The sequence below is a fragment of the Ursus americanus genome, chromosome 20 (assembly GCF_024610735.1).
Source record: "Ursus americanus isolate L20-20 chromosome 20, mUrsAme1.1.p, whole genome shotgun sequence".
Classification (NCBI taxonomy): Eukaryota; Metazoa; Chordata; class Mammalia; order Carnivora; family Ursidae; genus Ursus; species Ursus americanus.
The window spans coordinates 11,076,155-11,099,461 of record NC_142146.1 but is presented as its reverse complement, the minus strand read 5'-3'; the positions used below and the strand labels follow the sequence as shown (position 1 = coordinate 11,099,461).

At 45.6% G+C, this 23,307-nt stretch overlaps 2 protein-coding genes across 8 annotated transcripts in view; one reads left to right on the top strand and one right to left on the bottom strand.

Annotated features, from left to right (window-relative positions):
• The window catches only part of ULK4 (unc-51 like kinase 4), a 592,979-nt gene extending 585,226 nt beyond the window's left edge, over positions 1-7,753 (top strand). For all 4 annotated transcript variants that reach the window (XM_087870115.1, XM_045798163.2, XM_045798161.2 and 1 more), the window contains 2 exons: positions 4,778-4,863; positions 7,575-7,753. In XM_087870115.1, the coding sequence (XP_087726241.1) occupies positions 4,778-4,863; positions 7,575-7,638 (150 nt within the window). In that variant the 3' untranslated portion in view covers positions 7,639-7,753. The remainder of the gene's footprint in view (positions 1-4,777; positions 4,864-7,574) is intronic.
• A 4,725-nt stretch (positions 7,754-12,478) lies between these two features.
• CTNNB1 (catenin beta 1) overlaps positions 12,479-23,307 on the bottom strand; it is a 38,599-nt gene continuing 27,770 nt past the window's right edge. For 2 of the 4 annotated variants that reach the window (XM_045798164.2, XM_087870118.1), the window contains 9 exons: positions 22,376-22,520; positions 19,170-19,273; positions 18,749-19,087; positions 18,322-18,480; positions 16,665-16,784; positions 15,903-16,053; positions 15,697-15,818; positions 14,691-14,751; positions 12,479-13,770 (listed from right to left, as the gene is read on the bottom strand). In XM_045798164.2, coding sequence (XP_045654120.1) covers positions 13,562-13,770; positions 14,691-14,751; positions 15,697-15,818; positions 15,903-16,053; positions 16,665-16,784; positions 18,322-18,480; positions 18,749-19,087; positions 19,170-19,273; positions 22,376-22,520 — 1,410 coding nt within the window. In that variant the 3' untranslated portion in view covers positions 12,479-13,561. The remainder of the gene's footprint in view (positions 13,771-14,690; positions 14,752-15,696; positions 15,819-15,902; positions 16,054-16,664; positions 16,785-18,321; positions 18,481-18,748; positions 19,088-19,169; positions 19,274-22,375; positions 22,521-23,307) is intronic. The other 2 variants (XM_045798166.2, XM_045798165.2) reach the window with 2 other exon arrangements.

Here is a 23,307-nt window from a genome sequence, read left to right as displayed (position 1 = left end):
TCCCCCTTCCGTTTATTTTCCGATATCTGTGCGTGGTTTCACGGCTCCCTGCTTCGTACCTCAATACTCGGCGCTGGAGACGTTCATTTGTAGAGATCCAGATGTATCCTCCTGCGTCTCAGGCTCATTCCGTGGATGTTTGACTGGTCTGGTACCTATCCGACTCGACTCAGAGGACCAGCTGGAAAAGGGGTCCCCTACTCCTCTGCCATCTTAACTCCCTCCAGGATGAGAGAATTTTAAGCAGTCTCCATGCCCAGTACAGAGCGAGGTGGGCCTCAGTCTCCGTACCTTGAGTTCATGACCTCAATCTTACAGGCAGGTAGAAACCCAGTGCTCTGCACAAAACTGTAGAACTAAGTGCTCCTTGATCACAGAGGCCAGAAGAATTCCAGAGATTTATTAAATGAGAATGGATTGCCGGTTTCCACAGGTCGTTCCACTGCCAGTAAGAAGATAGTCGTGAACCTTGGATCCCTTTTTTCACTAGTTGACAGTCACCCTCACCTGCGAAGCTGCGACACAGAGAGTGGCTCGGGGCTCTCATTACAGAGGCCGGGGCCTGGGGCTGGCCAGCTGCACCTCCTGGCTGAGGACTCTGCGCTCTGGAGCTGTAATGACAGCAGGAGTCACAGACAGATACCTCACGCCTCAGGAGGCTCGTGGCTCGTTGGCCCTGGGTGTTTCACTCCCAGGACTGCGCGAGTTGTCGCACTCACATTGACTCGCGCTCTTCAAGAGTGTCCTCACAGCTCAAGCGATCACTCCTGCCTTAAGCCCAGCAGCCGGTTACCAGCCGGCACCGCCATCATTAGTGTTTGTTTTCTGTGTCACTCTCTTCTGACCTCAGTGTGATGAGAAATCCACAGTAATTCAAATCAGTGTTCCCCTAGAAGTAGCGTATCATTTTTTTTCTGTCTGCTTTCACAATGCTTTCTTTGTCCTCAGCAAATTTGATTATGATATGTTTGGATGTGGATTCTTTGGGTTTATCTTGTTTGAGAGTCTTTCACTTTTTTTTTGACTCTGTAGATTTATGTCTTTCATCACCCTTGGAATAGTTTTAGCTGTGAATTCTTCAAATACTTTTCATCCATTCATGCTCTGCCCTCTCATTCTGGAACTCCAGTGATAGAAACCTTTTGTTATTGTCCCACAGGTCCCTGAGGCTCTGTCTGTGTTTTCAATTTTTTTTCCTCCTCCGGTTGCTCTGATTGGATCATTTCTATTTATCTGTCTTCAGGTCCACTGCCTCTTTCCATTATGCTAATGAATCTATTTGGCATGGTTTTTAAAAATTTGGAGTTATATTTTTAGTTCTTAATCTTCATTTGGTTCTCCTTTATATCTTCTAATTTTTTACATTCTATTCTAATACTTCACTCTATTTTACTACTACTCTAATGCTTGTTTTATGAGTGCTACATTCTATTTTAATGCTTGTTTCAAGAGCATTAGTGATTGCTTGTTTTAGCATTTTTATAAGACTTTAAAGTTTTTGTCAGATAATTCCAACATCTGTGTCATCTTGTTATTTATTTTGTGTTGTCTTTTTTTCATGTGAGTTGAGATTTTCATGGTTGTTTGGATGCTGAGCAATTTTGGATTTTATCTTGGCTATTTTAAATATTATGTTATGAGACACTGTGCCTAGTGTGAACCCTACAGAGACTGTTGATACTTTCATTTGAGCAAGTAATTATGTTGGTCATGATCAGGCTGCAGGTTAGGATAGTAATTTCAATGTCAGGTCAGTTGCAATGATATTTGGGCCTATTTTATGTGTCCATCTTCTAGGGGTCAGCCTGGGATCTGGACAAAGGTATATTAGCTCAGTTCCCTAAGTTTTTGGTATGTCATTTGGATCAGTTCCATGCATGCACAGGTTGAGGGTAAGCCTACTAGCTATAAACAATTTATGGGGTTTGTTTCTCAAGCTCTTCCTGATTTGTTATCTCCCCAGTACTTTTCTGGTTTCTTGCATTTCCCATTTTCTGTCTGGCCATAAATTGCTCACTTACTGCAATATCTGGGCTAAACATTGGTGAGAACAGAGGGGGTGGTAGGGGGGTAGTATTGGCTGGGGCTCCTGTCACTGGCTGCTGTTGCTGTTGCCACTGCCACCACAGAATTTCCTGGGGCCCTGGATAAAAGAATTGAGGAAAAGGAGAGGAGGAAAAAAACCTTGAGGGTTTTATCTGTTCTCTGTGAGCTTTTGGGAGTTTCCTTTCCCATTCCTCAAACCTGGTTTCCCTGGGAGCTCTCTCTTCTGCCCCACCATGCTGACTTCAAGCCAGGCTATCCTAGAGGGAAAGAAGTGGTGAACTCACCACCAATTTAGTGGTGCTTTGTATTCAGTGCATTTCCCCAGTCTACCTGTTGCTGTTCTCTTTTCAGTGTTCCCAAATAGCTCTGCTGTGCATTCTGTTCAGGTTTTAAAACTGCATTTAGAAGGAGAGAAAGGGTGGCATGTGTTTTCTCCATCTTACCCAGAACTAGAACTTCTGACTGATATTATTTAAAATATTTGTTTTCTAATTAACTCGTCTTTATATAGAGGACTACTAATGTTATTAATAAGAGTTCAGTTAAGGGGCACCTGGGTGGCTCAGTCGGTTGAGCATCTGACTCTTGGTTTTGGTTCAGGTCACGGTCTCAGGGTAGTTGAAATCAAGCCCCATTTTGGGCTCCACACTCAGTGGGGAATCTGCTAGAGATTCTCTCCCTCTGCACCCCCCCAAATAAATAAATCTGTATACTGACTAACAATAAAATAAAATAAAATAAAATAAAATAAAATAAAATAAAATAAAATAAATCTTTTAAAAACTAAGAGTTCAGTTAAGTGGCCAAACCACAGTTTTCAATGACTTCTTTTGGCATCATTTATGGCTACATTTATGTCAGCTGTACATGATGCTGTTTTGATCTCTTCCTTTGATCACCTCATTCTCACTATAGTTTTCTATTTGCACTTTCTAACTCGCCTTGTGAGCAAATGTAGTCTTGTTATTTCTTTGCAACTTGTGGGGTAATTGCCTCGGAGCACGTGCTCTCCACACAGTCCCACGGTAGGGCTGGTCAGGGCAGTGATTCTGGACATAGCTCAACTGAGTCATATGTGGCACAGTTTTGAGAAAAATCAGGTGGGAATCCTCTCTGATGACCCCTGTAGTATAAGTTTGTGCTTACTTCAGACATAATTGAACTACAGCTGACATTTTCAAATAGTAGCCTTTGAACTCATCAGGTTGGGTGTAATTTCAGAACAAATTTACATGCAGCTCTTTTAAGATGCAAATCTTTGCAGAAATCACACCTGATGCAGTTGAGCTGGCAGCTGGTCGCTGGCGCACTCAGAAGGTGGGATAGGATCTCAGTGGAGGTGCAAATTCACTCATGTGTAATTTAGAGTCTGCGTTAAGGCCTAATTACCCCTATGACCTTCCTGTCACCATGAGTGATTGACTAAGAAATGTTCAGCCTCTTCTTGAGAATCTGGGAAATGAAAATCCAGCCCTGGTCACTATGATCAAGTGGAAAGACAGAACACTTGAGTATTGGGGGGCAGCTGAGGCCAGCCTGGTTCCAGCTTCATGGTGAGGTTAGGATCGGGCTCCAGGGGGCGCCTGGGTGGCTCAGTCATTAAGCGTCTGCCTTGGGCTCAGGTCATGGTCCCAGGGTCCTGGGATCAAGCCCTGCATTGGGCTCCCTGCCCCACTGGGAGCCTGCTTCTTCCTCTCCCACTCTCCCTACTTGTGTTCCCTCTCTCGCTGGCTGGCTGTCTCTCTGTCAAATGAATAAATAAAATCTTAAAAAAAAGAGGATCGGGCTCCAGGTGTACCTCTGTTGTGGCCCCTTAATCTCACTAAGCCTCCATTATCTCATCTATAAAACATCCTACATGCTTACCTTGCAAGGTGAATAAATAAAAAGAATAGATGAGAAAATTGACAGGAGACTGCAGAGCCTTCTGAAAGGTAAAGCGCCATGCAAACATTTATTATAAAATGTTTTTAAATTATGTTATTAAATGTTATTAAAATAACAAAGACAAAAATCGGACACAAAAGTTGAATTAAGAGGAGGAGCAAGTCCTAAAGACTTCTCTTCTTGCCTCGCAGGCATGGACTTTTATGGAGGGCTTTATGAGGAGGTCTCTGGAAGCCCAGGTTGGGTCCACTCCCATCTAGGCCTTTCCAACCCAGAGAGCGTATGATTCAGCTCATAGGCGCCATAAAGTCAGAGATTCCCATGTGTTTTTCCTGATACTCCCAGGACCGTGGCAATGAGCAAGGGCCTATCTCCCTGGATACTCGGGAAGGGGTATGTGCCCTGGTTTGGTTATTAGTGCTTCTCCCCTCAGGTCCCCCAGATCTCCAGGCACCCAGACCTGTGATTCTTCTGTCCATATGAAAGAGGTTGTGTTGGGCTCAAGGCCCCAAGAAGTCCTGTCTCTAACAACTGGAAAAGTTCATTTACCATCATTTGCTCTAACTCAGAAATTCAGGCTTCCAGAACACAAACTCTCCCGAGGGACCCATTGGAGGCACCCCACCCCGAACTGGCTTATCTCCTCCCCAGCGGACTCCCTCCTGCTCACCTCCCCAGGGGCCGCCACTGTCTGCCTCTACTGCTTCAGTCAGCAGTTCCCTGGGCGGTAGGACTCGGGGCATGCTCTGTAACACCACCAGTAGCCTGAGACCCAGGGTGCCCACCCAATGGGGCCTGAGTCAGGGATGGGTCAGCCAACCACTTTCTTCTCCCTCCCTTGCAGGTAACATCCAATGAGAAGCACCTGGAGAGCCTCAAGGATGCAGGCAGCCTTCTGCAGGCTCTGGAGTGGCTGGCCCCAGCTGGGGGGTAAGTAGGCCCAGGAGGAGCAGTGGAGAGTCTACTGGGCTTAGCAAGCACACATTCCTCTTGCCCGTCCCCCCACTCCCCAGGACCCATACTTTCCGGCCTGTCATTGCCAGTGTGGGAGGGGCTGCTGTGCTCCTCCACCCCCTTGGGAATCCCCACTGTGCTGGTCGCAGAGGTTTGGGGAGGTCAGCAGGGGGAGGGAGAAAAGTAGAATGTCTTAGCCCTGCCGGGAAGGCATATTCCCATCTATAGGGAAGAGAGATGGGGAGGGAAACCGGGGGGATGTGATGAACCTCACAAGGAAGGCGGTGGCCAGCCTGTGCACACATGGCCTCACTGTCACCACCTCACGGGGCTTTGGGCAGAGCTGGGATCAGGACTGACAGCACCAGGCTGTCCTCCTCGGCCACGTCCACAGGGAAAACTTGGAACGTGTAGAACAGACCGTGTGTCACCCAGAAGCTGACAGTGTGTGCTTAGGCCAGCCTCCTGGTCCTCAGCTCTCCACTCTATGTGCAGTATGTGCTAGAAGCGAGTTCCACAGACGGGGGCTGCCCTGTCACCCAGGAGCGCGTCACACGCTGTGAAGGCGGGAACCAGTATCTCGGCAAAGTAAGGGCTGCAGGGAGTGTTCATCCCACAGTGACACCCCCCACACACCCCCTGAACTTGAGAGATGGTAGCAGGTGGGGGGGGGGTAGGGCTTACAAGTTGTTACACTGTATCTGAACTGTTAATACCAAGTGACCAAAGAAAAATTCATGGGAATAAGAAGCAAGCAGCCCGCAGGCATCCATCCTGCCGTCAGACTGTGCTGGATAATGGCTCACTGTGCAGGACAGTGCCAGAGCCGGGCTTGTGGTCAGGCTGCCATGCCCAGAGCTGAGGGAGGTGGCGGGGGCCACAGTCCCCTGAGCTTCAGCTGCTCTCCGGCTCCTGGGGAGAAGGATCCACCTGCTAAGGGGTGCTGGGCCTTCACTGGCCACACAAGACATGGAACGGGTGCTAGCGTTTCCTGGTGGTTTGTTTTCAGAATCACAGGGTTCTCTGAATTCTGCTTCCTGGTGTTTTGGGTTCAGTATTAATTTGAAAAAAATTTGTGGCTGGGGCATTGCTGAGAAGCGGTCTGTGGAGAAGGGATGCCATCTCCTAGACTACCCCAGTCCCTCTCTGAAGTTTAAGCCAAAGGGGTGGTTTCTGTGAGGTGAGGGGGAGGAACAGGCTAGCTTCGGGGGGTTCCTCCTCACTCTGCTGGGTCCCTGTTGTGTAAGGCATGGACAGTGACTCCCTAGGCTGGGCCACAGGCCTCCTACGACACTGCTGTGAGGAGGAGCATGGGCCATCTGTCCCCAGAGACCTGGGCCTGTGCCGTGATGAAGCCACTCTGAGCAGATGGGTGCCAAGGAGGGCCCGGGAGAGCCCCTGGTAGACTGGGGTTGAGCGGAGAGCACCAAGAGCCCTTGCTCTCCAGCGCCTGCCTCTGTGGGAGCCCTCGTCCAGCAGGGGCCTCCATCTGCCTTGAGGCCAAAGCCAGCACCTCTCAGCGCTGGACCCAGATTTGGACCAAATGTGCCAAAACATAGCGCTCCATGAAGCTGGGAGCCCATCCTGCACCACCACCCAACACTGCAGCAACTGAAATGTCTACACCAGGTGGATCTTGGGTTGGATTGGGGGGGTTGCTGCTACGAGGTTTTCTTGTTGGGACTTCATTCGGATGGCCCAATCAGAAAAGGTCTTCTTATGCTGACCAAGAATGAGCGGATGGCCGTGCTCAGTTCCAGTGTGGCGCTGCCAGAGGTCGGTGTACCCTCCTTGCCAGTCACTGGGGCCTCCGGGCTGCTCTGGTGGGCATGGTGGGCAGCAGGACTCCACCAGCCTAGCCTCGACTCAGCTGGGATCAGGCGGAGTTCAAACACATTCTTGTCATCCCGTGGGACCTTTGATGCGCAAAGCAGGAATGCGTGGCACTGTCTCCTGACCACAGCCCCGTCCACTGTGACCCACCTCTTATGCAGCACCCCCACCCCTGGTTATTTGGCAACAGCTCTATTTCTGTGTAGTCAGGAGTCTGCCATGAGCTAATTTTATACTTCAAGGCAGCGCTGTATGTCGTTCTTCTCCCTGCTAACAGTTGTTAAGGCACAGGTTTAAATGTGTCTCAATTTGCTCCAGGAGCAAATTTTCCATGTTAAGCTCTTGACAGCACATCCACACCTAGGAGGGCAAGAAAGCCAAAGCTTCCTGGCTCATTGGCCGGGAAGTGGCAATATGGAGCAGGGAAAGCCAGCATCTGAAGCAGGTCGGGGATCTTGGCCCTGCACCCAAGTCGGCTGCAGGCGGGCTCCGGACAGGCCCGTTGCAGGACCCGGGCTAGGCAGGGGCTGGCTGCTGACTTGCCCTTACCGCTCAGTGTCAGCGTGCCTGGCCAAAGCAGCTCAGCTGGGGGGGGGGGGGGCAGGAGCTCAGGCCTAGTGCAGGGGTGCTGCTTGGCCAGTTCTGAGCCCTCTGGGACTGTGGGCTGAGGGGTTCTCACCTTGAGGCCTTGGAGCCTGAGTGTTCTGTTTCTGCACCTCAAGATGATACACAGGGCAATTTTATGAAGTAGGGGGTCCATCAAATACTCAGCTACAAAAGAGCCGGCCCCTTTGGAAGAGGGCGCATTTTGCTCTGGAGATGGCTAAGTGTTTCTGCTTTGGTTTTTCTCACAGTTCATCTGCTGACAGTGTGGTGGCCTCCTTGGCCCTGGAAATCCTCCAAGCTGTTGGACACTAGGCAAGAAGGCCCTTAGCACAAGCCTGCTCTGCAGCACCAGCCCTTGGCTACACATATTCACCACATCGCCACCCGTAGCTCTATTTGCACCTAATAAAGTCAGCTGAACCCAGAACCTTCCGGCTGAGGTGTTCTCACTAACCCTGGGCCCTAGGAAACCCATCAGAATGGAGTGGTTCCTTCATTCCTGTGGGATGCATCTGGAAACCACGGGTGTGCGAGCTGTTCTGAGAATGTGCTTTTCCTCTATGTGTGCGCTAGGTAGGCCTCCACGAACGCCTGTGCAAATCAAGACGAGAAGCCACAGTCCTCAGCCTGCGGCATTTGTGAGCATTTCTCCAGAGATTTTAAAGGCAGGACTAGGCATGAATGAATGCTCGTCCAGCCACAGCTCCAGAGCAAGCCTTCGGAAGCTAGTTTTGGCCTCTTGTCTTCCTCCCAGTTTTACCTCTCTGGCTTTTCTTCGTTTCAGGGACAAAACCTGAATCCAAGAATCCTGGGGAGGGCTGGGCAAGGCTCCACCAACAGGCAGGTAGTACAAAGTCTGCCTAAAGGATGCAAACCGCTTGAGGAACCCTGGCCTCCTTGAAGGTCTGCCCATCTAGGTGTCGGGATGGGGGGAGGGTTCTACTTTGGTGCCAACTCCTGCTGATTACCCCCTTACCCTTACCACCTTTCCAGCCTCTTCCTATGTTCTCTCACACATATGCCCTTAACCCTCTTATGTATGTAAGAAGCCCGTGGAAATATTGGGTGCACAGTGCAGAAAGGTGCTGGGACTGTGGTACTGAAGAAGGCTTACTCTTGAATCTGGTCCGGAGGGTAGGGGTGGGTCCTTGGGCAGGTCGAACCACTTGAGCAAGTTGAGGCCCTTCCTTAGCCTCTCTGGGGCCCACATCCCCATCTGTAAAATGAAAGGGTGAGGCTAGACTAGATCAATAGCTGCTGTCCTGCTACCAGACACCATCCCAAGCCCAGGTGGGATCCTGCCCTGGACGGCAGCCACCAAGCAGGCAGAATGGGCGGGACAAGCACAAGAGGGCACATAGGTGGTCCCATCTATTGCACCACGGGAAGCTGGTCATGTCACCAACAGCCCCACTTTACCACAGTGATCTGGGTAGTTTGCCAGCTTCCACGTGGCTTAGTAATGGAAACCGCAGCTCTGTGCCCAACTCATCACGAGCATACACGTTACCTAATTTACTCGCCACCACAACCTACAAAGCAGGCCGCCTTAGCTTCATTTCCTGAGAGAAAACAGGCTCAGAGGAGCCAGTCCAGGTGCCCAAGGGCCCTGACTTCACAGGGTTTGTGTGCCCCTCAGAGGAGTACCCAGAGCTCGAGCTGGGAGTAGTTATGGCGGAGTGGTCCACCCAGGAGCACGCAGTCTCCTTCCAGCTCTCCTAGCCTACTCACTGCCCATGGTGAGGAGGCTCCAGGCTAGGTCCTACTGGGTCATGTGCTCAACCTCGGCCTGGCCCTGGCCCCACTGATTTTGCCTGTAGTCCTGGGGTAGGGGAGCAGCCAGAGGCCTGGCCCTCGGCTCTAGTTGTCTCGCCTGCTGGGTCCAGGGAACTGGCATGGGTCTCCCTAATTTCCCAGGAAATAAATCTGTTCTCTCCCTTCATTCAGTTCTTGGGGGGACTGCCCTGGAGTTCTGTGCCTGGAGTCTTCCCAGAAGGTATTTCTGAGCACTGGAAGATTCTGCTTTTTAGTTGAGCACGGAGGAGTCTTTGCTGTTTGAGGTAAAACAAACAGTTTTAACATTCCAGAATGGTTTTGTTGAATGGACCCTTCTTGGCCCAGAGCCCCTCAGCATAACCTCTTTCAGGAAGAGCGTATCTGAGTAGGCAAGGGACAAGCAGCAGCCCTGGTCCCACTGAGACCGGGCATAGGGGACATGAACAGGTTTGGCTAGGTGGGCTAACCCTTCCTTGCCCTCCCCGTGTGAGGCCCATACCCTCCTATCTGGCTTCCCAGGCTGGCTCCAGTTCTAAGAGAAGAGCTGGCTGCTGGCTCCTGGCCCATTAGAGCTTTCAGGATTCTGGCAGTGGCAAGAGGCCCAGACCCAGGTACCTACTGGCCCTCATTCTCCCTACTTTTGTGCTTTAGCTATTTGCTCTTTAATTGGCTACAACCATTAGTTGAGCCTCTTCAGGGACAAATGGTGTCAGAGGTTGCAGAGTAGATTAGTGAATGGCTGCACAGAACTCCCTTTCCCTCCGTGAACAGCAGGCCCAAAGCTTCAAGACCTTTCCCTTAACTTACAGCCTGAGAGTTGGTGCCCAGGGGAGGGGGTCTGTCCCTCTGAAGAGCCACAGTCTGGCCACAGGTGTCCTGAGAGGAGGAGACAATCATCAGGGCAGCTAAGGCTATGGGTCTGTAGGACGCAGCAACGGAATTTACTCTCACAGTTCTCTGTACTCGTCTAGCTCTTCACGGTTCCCCTATTACCCTGAGGCTTTTCAGATTATCTGATGGTACGCAGGCTTTATCCCTGGGACACAGCTCAGAAAGCAGAAACTCTGGGGGCTAAGGCCCTTGGCCAAGGTGAGAGAGGAACTGGGTCTCTCCATCTTGGCTCAAAGCAAGATTCCCTTTTTTCTCCCTCCCCCAGTGACAGAAAAATATGGTGGCAGAATCTATGGACATATGCAGAAGCTAAGATAGGAGCTATAGGAAGGAACTGGTAGGGAAGTGGGGCGGGCGGGGACAAGACTACGGAGAAACATGAAGTCACAGCCCAGAATGAGGACCAGGGAGGTGTGGAGTCCTGATGTGACCTGGAAGCAAGACTGGTCTTTTAAAAACCCCATTTCAGGGCCTTTACTGTAGAGGTGGTACACCTGCCTCTAGCTCACTCGTGGGGTGGGGAGGGGCAGGGGACTCCCCCCCCCCCCCAGCACGCTGACAGAGGAGGAAAAGGAAGCACCATCTTCTCAGCCTCGCCCCTCACTCTGCAATTGCATCTGGTGGGTGACTCACTCAAGGCAAGGTAAGCCCATTTTAAATTCTCACTTATCAGAACAAAATAACTGCAATCAACTGGGCACCCTCCACTTTATAAACCAAACAGCATGATTCAGCCGTTTTTATTACAGAAATCAAAACAAAAATTAAAAAGCATATTTAAGATCGTTCTCTATCAAGGATTCAAATAATCATATTGAAGCCTCACGTCTGGAACATCTGCTCCAATATGGAAAAGAGCTGCATTCTTCAGCTTAGCTTAGTGGTGGTCACTGCGATGGGATCAAATGTCTTAGGCGCCCCCTATCCCCAGGTAACCACTATTCTGATTTCTGTAGTAATCCAGTCACCTCCTTGCTTTTGTTTTTACCGTCCATGGGTGATATCCTCGTTTGCCCTTTTATTCGATCAATAAAGACCTAAAGCATGCATTTGTGACTTTTGTCACAATGTGTCAGTGTGTTTTGTTTGCAGTATCCCCACACTGCCGTGTGAAGCTGTAGTTCTCTAATGCAGGACGTTATTGGACACGTGGGCTGTCGTGCAGTGCTCTCCCAAGCCATAATAATGGAGTTTGAGGCAAAGAAAAATCATTAATACTGACCCTACTTGTCTTTAAAATCTTGGTATTTTGTGGGTCATGGATTTTTCTCCCCCCCTGCATTTTCAGTTTTTCCAAATGGCTACCAGTTGTTCCACACCTTTACTAAAAAGTCCCTCTTTTCACACTGACCTCCAGTGCTACCTCTTTAGTACTATGTCCACATCTTCCACTTTCCCCTTCTGTATGTGTCTCTGTGCCAATAACTGTTTACTACCTCTACCCTTCTAGTTAGGCCCTGACCACTGGTGGAACAAGTCTTCCCCCCCTCATTCTTCCCAGTGTCTTGGCTGTTCATGGCCCTTTGTATTACTGAATACTTGCAGAACTACCTTGCTCAATCAGATTAACTTTATATTTTTAAGAACTTTATAATGATTTTAGGCAATGCTCTGAAAATGTTTTCTGATTTTAACAAGTGAAACACGCTGCTGTGGTACGTCATGTGAAGCTGCTTGTGATGCTGGCATGATTCTGTCTGTCCTGCACTGAAAGGAACCTGAAACCAACCACCCCACCGGGTACAGGGTCTCCTCTCCAATCCAATTACACTTTAGACCACAGTGGCTTTCAGAAAACTTCAACCAAAAGGAAGTGAACATGTTTGTTTATCTAATGGTCATGATCTTAAATAAAAATACCTGGTAACTCAAACAGCTCTCCCTAAGCACAAAACACTTGCACTCTTTCTAAAGACCAAAACACAAGTCTTAACAGGGCTACTGACTCTGCCCTGAGGGATAAACTAAGGCTTGTCAGACCTACCGCCAGGATGACAGGATTATCTGGCAGACAGGTGGAAGAAGGCTCATTCTGGTCCGATTATGTTCAAGATAAACATCAACACTTAAACCATCTTAATTTTCAGTTCAAAGTGGAGTTGAAGGAATTCCCCTTTCCAAATGAGTCACATTTATGTGAAGGTGCTTGAAATCCAAATCCCGGTAGTTAATTCTTCTTCATTATTACTTATTAGAAAGGAACCATATGATGGTGTCTGGAGCGGGGGAAGCCTATCTGTAGGCTTTCAGTTTGGTTCCATGTAGCCCAAAGACCACATGACACGCCTCTGAATTGAGGTTTCTGGTGCAACTTAACCTAGGGCCCACTGTTAAAGAAACTTGGCAGACAATCCCCTCTGGATGTAAGGCTCTCTCTCTCAATACAACTAAAATTAATTATTTCACTATGTGTGTTTCCTCAGGATGAAGCTAAATAAACTATCCTCACAAACCATTTACTGGCAGAGAAAAAGGTGACACAATCGAATGAATTAAAAGTTTAATTCTGAACCATTTTTATAACCGCATTTTCTCTTGAAGCATCGTATCACAGCAGGTTACAACAACTTTGGGATAAAAGGCAAATGGTAAACTGTCCAAAACAAGGTTCCAAATAACACCTCTTACTGATTTACCCTACCATACATATCCCAAATAAAGTTTTTGATCAAAAACATGAAATAGATCCACCTGCTTATTTTAAGCATATTAAAAAGGAAACTAATTGGACCATTTCTATTTGTCTATTTTATACAAAAAGGCTACACAATGTTACACTTTATTCAGATTACAATTAGAGTGATTATGAATTAGTGTTCTACACCATTACTCAATTCTTAAAAATTAGAAATTGCTGTAGCAGTATTCACTATAACTTAACACTACGAGAGACTTAAAAAACTAACAGTTACTGCAAAAAAAAAAATTAAAGAGCTACTTCAAAGCAAGCAAAGTCAGTACCATTACAGATATTTAAAAAAAAAAAAAAATTTAACAAGCAAGGCTAGAGTTTGATAAATTCCATATCTTGTGATCCATTCTTGTGCATTCTTCACTTCTTGAGTCACTCCCAAAATCCATTTGTATTGTTACTCCTCGACCAAAAAGGACCAGAACAAAAAGTTTACTTCAATTGTTCCCATAGGAAACTCAGCTTGGTTAGTGTGTCAGGCACTTTCTGAGATACCAGCCCACCCCTCGAGCCCTCTCAGCAACTCTACAGGCCAATCACAATGCAAGTTCAGACAATACAGCTGTATAAAGAGAGAAAGGCTGCTATTAATGTTTAAAACAGCAAATGTTACTCATTTGAGTATTAAATTGCAAAAGCTGTGGCAAAAAACATTAAAGTTAATAACTTCCACACATGACCACTTAACCAGAAATCTGAGAACAGTCAAATGTTCCAAGACATCTCCTTTCAAAGTATGTATCTGTTTTGGTGGCAGATTTACAAATAGGCCTAAACCACTCCCACCCTACCAACCAAGTCTCTCTGAAGTTTTGTAGGCAGAGTAAAAGTATTTTACCCAAACTGGCTTTTTTAACTTCTTACCTAAAGGATGATTTACAGGTCAGTATCAAACCAGGCCAGCTGATTGCTGTCACCTGGAGGCAGCCCATCCATGAGGTCCTGGGCATGCCCCAGATCTGGCAGCCCATCAACTGGATAGTCAGCACCAGGGTGGTGGCCACCCATCTCATGCTCCATCATGGGGTCCATACCCAATGCATCCTGGCCATATCCACCAGAGTGAAAAGAACGATAGCTGGGATCTAGAGGAGTGAGGGTGGCAACAAGGGGCAAGGGACAGAGGGAAAAAGGAGAAAGACATTAAAGTTAACGCTAAGGCATGAACCCTCAATAGCAGCAAACTTGTCTCAGAAAGCAGGCCTTTCTAGCCTCTTCAACTTCTAGCTTTCTTCAACCAAGTAATTTCTCAGTGCCAGGCCACCCACAAGGCTATACAAAGTCTGTTTCCATGAGAGGCAGACCAGCAGGTTCTAACCCACACCATCCGTTTACCAATGAAAATTTTGTGTTTGCTTTAGGAGACAGAAAATCCCTGAGGAGGGGCAGCAAGCAGTCTACTGTGTGTTTGACCGCCCAGGCATCAACAAGTCATGGGCAAGAGATGAAAGCAAAAGCAAGGCGGTCTGGCGGATGTAATTCAGTGGCTTAATACTTAGGAAAACCCAGATGAGATTATAAACATAAGGTGAATAGTTGTATTTGTTCACAGTCTACCCCATGCTCCATCTCCATTACCCAGATCTGAATGAGCTTTTCGGAAAACCCTGATAATAGAACTATGCAGATTCACCCCAGATCTGAGCTTGGAGTCAGAGTTCCCCATACTCTCACTTCCTGGGTGCGTTGCAGGCACAGATATTATAGGTTCTCTGACCAAAAAAGGGACTACAAAGGCAACTTGAAACATTCTGCACGGCAGAGGCCCAGTAGTCGTGACACATATTTGTCGGTGTGATGCTGCCGCCTGCTCAGTGTGCAGCTCCAAGTTCCCTAGGCTCCACCAGAGCTACTGCTGCTGACTCTGGAATTTCAGAAGAGCCTTTAACTGCTGCCACTACTTTCCTGCCAACAAGGGTTTCCCAGATGAGCAAACCAGCTCTTCTGATAAAGCTTTGGAACCTTAGCTTGACCCAGAGTTAATCGAGAAATCTGAGACACATACCATCCTGGCGATATCCAAGAGGTTCTCCCTGGGCACCAATATCAAGTCCAAGATCAGCAGTCTAGATAAACAGGTACAAGGCAAGGAAGCAAAATGAAAATGAAAATTCTCAAGTATATTCTCTAATATTCTGAAAACATACTTATTTTCAGATTACAGAAGGAACAAAGAACTCACAGAAATAGTTCAAACTCCAGCCCTCAAAGATTAACTCCTGAAACCTAGAGTACACATCTTTTGTCACTGCACACAGTTATTAAAAATATTCACTAATTTTTCTTTCAGCAAATAGAACAGTCAACAAAACAGGCGAAGTGTCTAACAAACAGGATATGTCCTATGAAAGAAGTTTCAGCCTGAGCAGCTGTAAGGGGAAGACCAGGAGAGGAACAGGTTTGGGGAAGTTCACAGCCCAAGTTGAAACATGTTAAGACTGCCCATTAAAAACCCAACTAACATATTACTCACTGTTTGGCAATGTGCTTTTCTTTTTCACCTAACAATCTATAGGCTCTCTTTCCATTCATATAATCCACTGTATGACTATGTAGCATAACTGAATGAAATTTCAGGGTGGTTCTAATGTTTCAAGAACAATTCTGTACTGAGGACAAATACTGAAGACAAATTAACAGAAATTCAAATAGAAAAGTAGATGAAGAATTGAAAATTTAAACAGTATTAATAAAATGACCTCCAACTAACAGTGTTTAATAGAGTGCCTCTTTCCTTAAAAGGATTCCCTTTTGGAAAAATGTCCCTTTTGAAAAAGATGCCTTAACCTGATAAATTTTTCATCCATTTCCCTCATGAATTCTTATGTGAAACAGCATTACTTGTTTTTCTGAATAGGCTGTTCGAATTTGTGGTTCTTCCTCATAGCGGCTGCTAAGGTAGCAGGAAAGGATGACTAATCAAGCCAAGGACACAGTTAATGCAAATAAATGTGTACGAACATTTGAGGGGAAACTGCACACTACCGAATAAACATGTCCACACGGCCTACCTCATTCCAAGCCATTGGCTCTGTTCTGAAGAGAGAACTGGTCAGCTCAACCGAAAGCCGTTTCTTGTAATCCTGTGGCTTGTCCTCAGACATTCGGAACAAAACAGCAGCTGCATATGTTGCTGGGAAAGGAAAGGAGAAAAGGCCTCTGAGGAAATGCTGAGGCTTTCCTGTATACACCAGCTAAAGGTTCCTCTTCTACTTACCTACACCTTCGTTCCTAGAGTGAAGTAACTCTGTCAGAGGAGCTGTGGCTCCCTCCGCTTCGATGGCTTCTGCAGCCTCCTTGTCCTGAGCAAGTTCACAGAGGACCCCAGCAGCTACTCTTTGGATATTTTCAATGGGAGAATAAAGCAGCTATGGAGAAAAACACAAACAAAACCTACTTAAATCTAAAGGAAAAACATGGCAAGCACCCCACTGTGGTGCAAACATTCCCAATTCAGAGAAGAACGAGGCATATGCACTACTTGTATTAAATCACATTCTCTAATTTCTCAGGTATGTGATGCTCTGGAGCACTGGTTTTCTAGACCACTTTCGGCTACAAACCCTTTCTTCGGTGTCAGTTTTAGTTGAACTCAGATCTGGCAAACCAGGAGGTGGCTGGAGGCCTGTGCTCTGGCAACTGAGACCAGCTCTCCTACCTCTAAAACTCAGCACCCCAGAAGTGGAGTATGAAGTAACCCTCTTCTTCAGGCTCTAGCCCCAGTGTTTCTCCTACTGTCCAGGGAAAATGAAGGGACTTTTCATATAGTTAAACACTGAGGACGCTACACATTGAGATTTCCATTTGCCATTCGTTGGCAGGGGGTGTGAGTGAGTGTTGTCATTTTATAAATGGAGTTAGATGAAAAATTGCCCCTAACTTGGTCCCTAATTTTGTGAAATTTTGCTTATCATTAAAATCCTGAAATTTTATTTATAGACTCATACAATCTAGAACATCTCACATGAAACCAACATACCTGCACAAACAATGGAATGGTGTTTAGTCCTCTGATTACAATTCGGTTGTGAACATCCCGAGCTAGGATATGAAGGGCTCCAGTACAACCTTCAACAATTTCTTCCATACGGACCCCCTCCTACCAAAAGAAACCTGGTTAACAAATTCTCCTCTCTAAAGTTTATAAACAGAAAGGCTTTCTGTTCTGAGTAGCAATTCCCAGACTAGTTATTCACATTATACGCCCAAAGTTGCCCCAAATTTGCAACTGGTTTAGGAATGAAGAAGGATTCCATGAAGATGAACGTTACTGAGGTGGGGGGGGGGGGGGCGGTCATGATGGCACTAATTCCTAGCTGCACCCCCCCCACACACACATACTATGCACAGGAGATAGAGCTCTGACATACTCTGAATCCCAAAGACAACTTTCTTATAGTCAAGACCCTAACCACTTTCAGTAAAAGGAATAATATATAAAGATACACAAGAAGATGGCAAAGTAACGCACAGGCTGACAAATGCTTTTCTTTCATATACTCCATTTATTTTTGTGTATCTATGTGTATCAGGTGAAACCAAGCAAAGTTTTATCACCAACTGCTAAAATTCTATTGAGCTGTCAAGTGGAAGATCCACTCCTCATGGCCTCTAAGACTGACTGGCAGTCTATCTGGGAGAAGGAAGTTAGCTTTTGCAAAATGTGGGTACTCTCCACTTTCCCTGTTCTTGAGTTTTAAAAAAAGTTAATGATTCTGCTACGTGTAGTGGCTTTTATAAACAACATGATTTTTCATAAAGACACAAATACTCCTTTCTTCCTAGAGAAAAGACTTAAAATAAAAGGTATCTTTCGCATTCTTTTAAGCCACCTCATGGAGATAGGCCAATACCAAGAGTAAAAAATGGAGAAAGCCGAGGCCCTGTCATGAGTGCGTACACATAACAACTAGCACGAAGAGATGCCCAAAATCTGTTCTGGTAGGCTCTTGTTTTCTAAAGTAACCTAATTCAGTAAGAGAAAACTCTTTGAAGATCTGAATCTTCAAAAATAAGTTCTGAGGAATAAATTCTAAAGTGTCTTTAGATACTTATAATGAAGCTAGCTTTTAAAGACTGAAAACCTAACATCAAAGCTTTAGGCTGAAATTATGGATTAAGATTCCAGAAATGCTACTACTTATTCTTGAAATTTGTTAGTATTCTTAGGTCTGTAAAAACGGTTTAAACCACTCCTGGAAGAGACAGTAAACTAAGTGTGTTACACACTTACAAGCAAAACTCATGTTCTAATGGGGAATTAAGGGCTCTGAAATCAGATGGTCTTGGATTCAAATTATGGTTCTGCTATTTCCTAAGAAGGTGAACCTCTGTATGGATTAAATGAAAACACTGTATGAAGTGCCTAACCCCACAGAAGTATATCACACTCATGCTCTCTTTGTAAGACTGATGATGCAATGGAGAAGTCAAAGGCAACATCACTAGGAGCCACATTATTCCTTATCCTTTCTGCAGCCACAGAAACAGGTCAGTTTTTTTTTTTTTTTTAAACTATTAGCAAATAGCCCTGCAGGCAGGATGATGGAGGGAACCAATGACCAAAGAAGTTCAGGATCCTATGAATTTATGCATTCCTTTTAAATGGCCAGGTGTCACTATTCAGATTTACCTACCACAAACTGCTGCTGTGTTCCACCCATAGATGTACGGCGCTGGGTATCCTGATGGGCACGAACCAGCAACTGAACGAGTCGCGGAATGGCACCCTGCTCACGCAGAGGTGCATGATTTGCTGGACAAAGGGCAAGATTTCGAATCAATCCGACAGTAGCCTGTAGATAAGAGGAAGAATAAAGAATGGGCACGTGACTCAACAAAATCATCATCTTAGCCTAAAATTCCCACCACACTAAATCTATTGGTATCACCTGAAAGTAGCACAGACTTTACAAATACTTCAGAACTCCACCCTAGCCATTCGTCCTCTTTACTAAGGATTAGGACTCGTATTTGTCAATCCCTTATGCCTAGATAACCAACCAATAGCTAGAGGTGGTTCCTTTCCAATTCTGCAACCTTCTATTCTGATTGACAGTTTACCTTTATCAGAGGCCAATGGGATGGTGGGTGCAGGAGTTTAACCACAACTGGTAGTCCATAGTGAAGGCGAACAGCATTCTGGGCCATCTCTGCTTCCTGGTGTCGGCTGGTCAGATGACGAAGAGCACAGATGGCAGGCTCAGTAATGTCCTCCCTGTCACCAGCACGAAGGACAGTACGCACGAGTGCCTCTATACCACCAACTTGGCAGACCATCATCTTGTTCTTATAATTATTGCAAGTGAGATTAGAAAGAATTCCAGCTGCACAGGTGACCACATTTATATCATCTGAGCCCAGAAGCTGAACGAGGGTCCCAAGAAGACCTTCCATCCCTTCCTATGGACATAAGAACAAATGCTCAATACATATTCATCTTACTTAATTCTGTCACCAAGGCACTGGCATACTCAAAATTTACCTGTTTAGTTGCAGCATCTGATAGATTCCTAAGAGTCCAAAGACAATTCTGAACAAGACGTTGACTTGGATCTGTCAGGTGAAGCCCTAAAGCTTGCATTCCACCTAGAATGTGAAAAAAGATCTAAGGCGATGGCCATTAGCTAGCAATTCCTAACAGCATTGTCTTTTCTAGGCTTAGAGAGTGTTCCTCTTCATTGCCAAAGCTTATCCCCTCCATCTAAGTCCTTTATTTCTTTTCATTTGCTAGGATGTTCTCAATTCCCCTTTCTTTTCTGATTCACCTCAACTAGTGACAACTTCTGTCAAATATCTACTGTTTCTTCCCTATGTGGAGAAAGCCTTCATTATCTCCACTGACCCCCTTAGGTAGTATTTGTATTATTTCCTTTCATCCATTCAATCACCTCAAAAATATTCACCCTCTATCAGGCCCTATTTTGAGTTGGAGCTGTACCAATGAGCAAAATACTCTAAGGTCCCTACTCTCATAGAGCTCATAGTCTAGCTGGAGGCAGACAATAAACAAATACACAATTAATGAAATGAAACTACGTAGTATGTCAGATGGTGTTAAGTGCTATGGAAAAAAATAACACAAGATGGTGAGGGCTACAATCTCAAGTAGTGTAATTAGGTCACCTCAGTGTGAAAGTGACATCTTAGCAACGACCGGAAGGAGCTATGTGAGACCAAATCAAAGAGGCACTGGAATGCTTACTACCAGGGACTGTATGAAAGGTACTAACTCCAAAACCATGTGCCCCAAAGGTTCGCAACCTGTCACCATTTAGGAGCCTAACGAAGGACATTTATACTGGTGGAGTAGTGGCCTAACTTCACCCATCTCTCTCCTACTGAAGTCACTTGTGAATGTAGTGAGATACTTTCCCTCGTCTTCTTGTTTATCTTTTCAGGTCTGTTTTATTTTTCATTATTTGCTTAAATTATAAGTAGGCTCCACCCCAATGTGGGGCTTGAACTCATGAACCTGGAGATCAAGAGTCGCATACTCTACCAACTGAGCCAGCCAGGAGCCCCTTTTCAGGTCTGTTTTAAAATTAAGTCTACCTCCTCTACAGGACAAGGATCATCCCTACCTGGTTCCTTCCTCATAGTAGCTCCAGCTACTGAGAGAGTGACCTGCAAAAGGCTGATGCCTAGTATCTGTTAAATGACTAGTTTCCCCTCTACCTTCTTTCCCTCACAGACTTCATTCCCTCCTTTTACTCTTTGCTCTAACAGGGTGGATCTCAACACCCCAAATGTCCCATCAGAAAAGCCTGTAGACTTTAAAAACACACACTGTACTCAGCAGGTCTAAGGAAGAGTCCCATGCAGATACCTCCAAGGCACACACCCCCTTCCCTCGTACACTGACAGGTCAACTCCCAAATCTCTAGCCTAGTCTTCCCCTGCATTTTTGTACCATACGTTTCCACCTACCTGCTGCTGTTTTAGTCACTCTAAATATGCTAGCTTCTTAAATTACCTTGTTCCAAATCTTAACCAACTCATTCTAGTAGTTCCATTTATCTTAATGGTACCAATATTCTCCCCACCACAAACCACTTCTGGTTGCACCTTTAACCCCTAAGTTATTATATTCTACGGGTTCTTTCAGAAACCTCAAAACAGTCATCATTTGCGGTGTATTTTTAATACCAAACTGTTTCATTCCTAGAAGCCTGTAACACATCTCAGTGGCCTGGTCTACTTGCCTTTGGTCAAACTGTCACACATTGTTAGTATTGATATTCCAAACACTGTACTGTGATGCTGTGCCACTGCTTAATAACCATTAGTAACTTCTCCTTTCTGTAAGACAAAGGCCAAATTCCTTAGCATAACCTTAAGGAACCCTTTAGAATTTGGATTCCACCTAGCACTGCAAACAGAACTAAATATTCTACATCTGTGGTTCTAAAGCTGGAAAAAAGCATAAATGAACATCTTACAGGCCGAGAAAGTCCTGTAAGATATGGGCCCTTACCTAGCCCCTCAACCTCATTCTGGGCTATTCACCCATTACTCATTAAATTCTAGTTACACATACTTCCTCTTTAGCACTTGGAGATCAACAATCTCTTTCTTACCTCCAGGACATAGCACATGTTTCTTTTCTCTGCCTGGAAGGCATCTAATCCCCACTTCTCATATAGCTAACAGGTGCCTTCTCATTCTGCAATCCCATTTTATGTCCCTGTCTCAGGGACGCTCCTCTCTCCCCATTAATTCTGTTTTAGTATTTGTTGTTCCTTTCTCCCCAACACAGAATTCATTCTAAGTTGTAATGTCCCCGTCTTTTGCATATTTTTGTCACCCTCACCAGAATGGAAGAATAAATATAGGGACTATATCTGCTTGGTTATCCAGTGTCCACCACATGCTTATTCTAGTGCTTGAGACACAGGTGCTGAATGTTTTCAGAACACACAAATGAACATCAGGATAACCTAACTTCTTAAAATGGAAGATGCCTAGGTCTCCAGGCCCATACACATTTCCAGCTACCCAATGACCTTGTCACTTCACTCCAAGATTCTGATTAAGTCCAAAAATCTGCATTTTTTGCAAGCACTCCTCATATTTCTGGAATAGCTAGCAGAATTTCATCCCCTTGTTGAATATGAACGCAGCCACACCTGTCCATCTCAGGGCCAGCCGCCATCCCGGGTAATCATACTGCCTCTCTCTCTCACAAATTCTCAAGAAAAATTACTCTCAACAAATGAGAAAAATAGGTGTTACTGACCCTACACTTTACTCCCTTTTATTAAATGATTTCATATTTTCCCTCTTCCAGTTGTGATATGAAGCTTATTTAAGAGTCCAGGTAGATACTGTTAAGTGGGTTACAGAAAGGAGAACTGATGCTAGGTAGCTGAAGAGTAACTGTATCCTCATGATAAAAAAAAAAACAAAAGGCCCTGGTTGGTCCCTCTATTCCTTTCCTCTGTTACCAACATGCACACAATATGAACTACCAAGTATCATCAGCCATCATTTTTGATGGGTAATAAGAACTCTGCGTAACCTAGGCTTAAACAGCACCAGTGCAGGTGTCAAATACTTTGAATGTGATCTTGCACGCAAACGGGTTCTATTCAGTTTCAGCCCATTAAGGTCAAGTATTACCCTTTTCCAAAGACAAGTAATCTAATTAGGACTGCAAGATGCTATACACATGACACTCAGAATACTTACCTGCTTCTACAATAGCTGGTTTATTACTAGAGCAGACAGACAGCACCTTCAGTACCCTGCTTGTGGTCCACAGTAGTTTCTCGTAAGTGTAGGTCCTCATTATATTTACTAAAGCTTGAGGTCCACCACTAGCCAAAATGATCAGCTAGAAAGATATAGATGTATTGTTAGACATGGAATCTTCACCATATGACCAAGAAAAGCCACGTTACCAACCTATTTTATTATACAAGCATTTCAGCCAGTTTGCCGTTGACCTAAATGTATTCCTGGACCCCATTATCCAGATCCCCATACTGGAGCCCTGTTTAACCCCTCCTTCTACAGCATTCCACTCAAATTCAGGCATCCCAGTACTCCCAAGACTATATCAACTCTGCCCCAATCTTCTTCCTCCCAGGGATCAGAGGAAAAGAAACAAACAGAAACCATCCTGGTATGCAACAGTAATGCCCAGATATTGATGCTGTATCAAAAAGCAGATTTGTGGAAAATCTGAACCAGAACAGGCACTTAGAACTCCTAATGCTCTGGCTCTTGGCTTTTCCTAATTGTTATTCACCTACTTAAAATGAGGTTACCATGAACTAATCATTCTTCTTGTCCTTTACTTCCCTGCATACCCCCACCTCCAAAGTATCCTGATTTTCTAAAAACAAATCTCATCACTTCATGCCTCTGCTGATACTGAACTGCTTTCCATTACTCTTTGAACATATTCTACAGGGCTCTGTGGGACATGCCCTGCTGATATGTCAACAGTCTCATCTCAAACCTTTCCTCTTCTTTCCTCTTCATAAACTCATCCCTCTCCTCCCTTAGTAGGACTTTCAAAGGTGTCATTTCCTCTCTCTGACCTTCACCTAGTCAGTCTCTCCTCATCCTTGAGAGCTGAACTCAACTATCACTTTCTCCCACAGGACTCCCTGAAC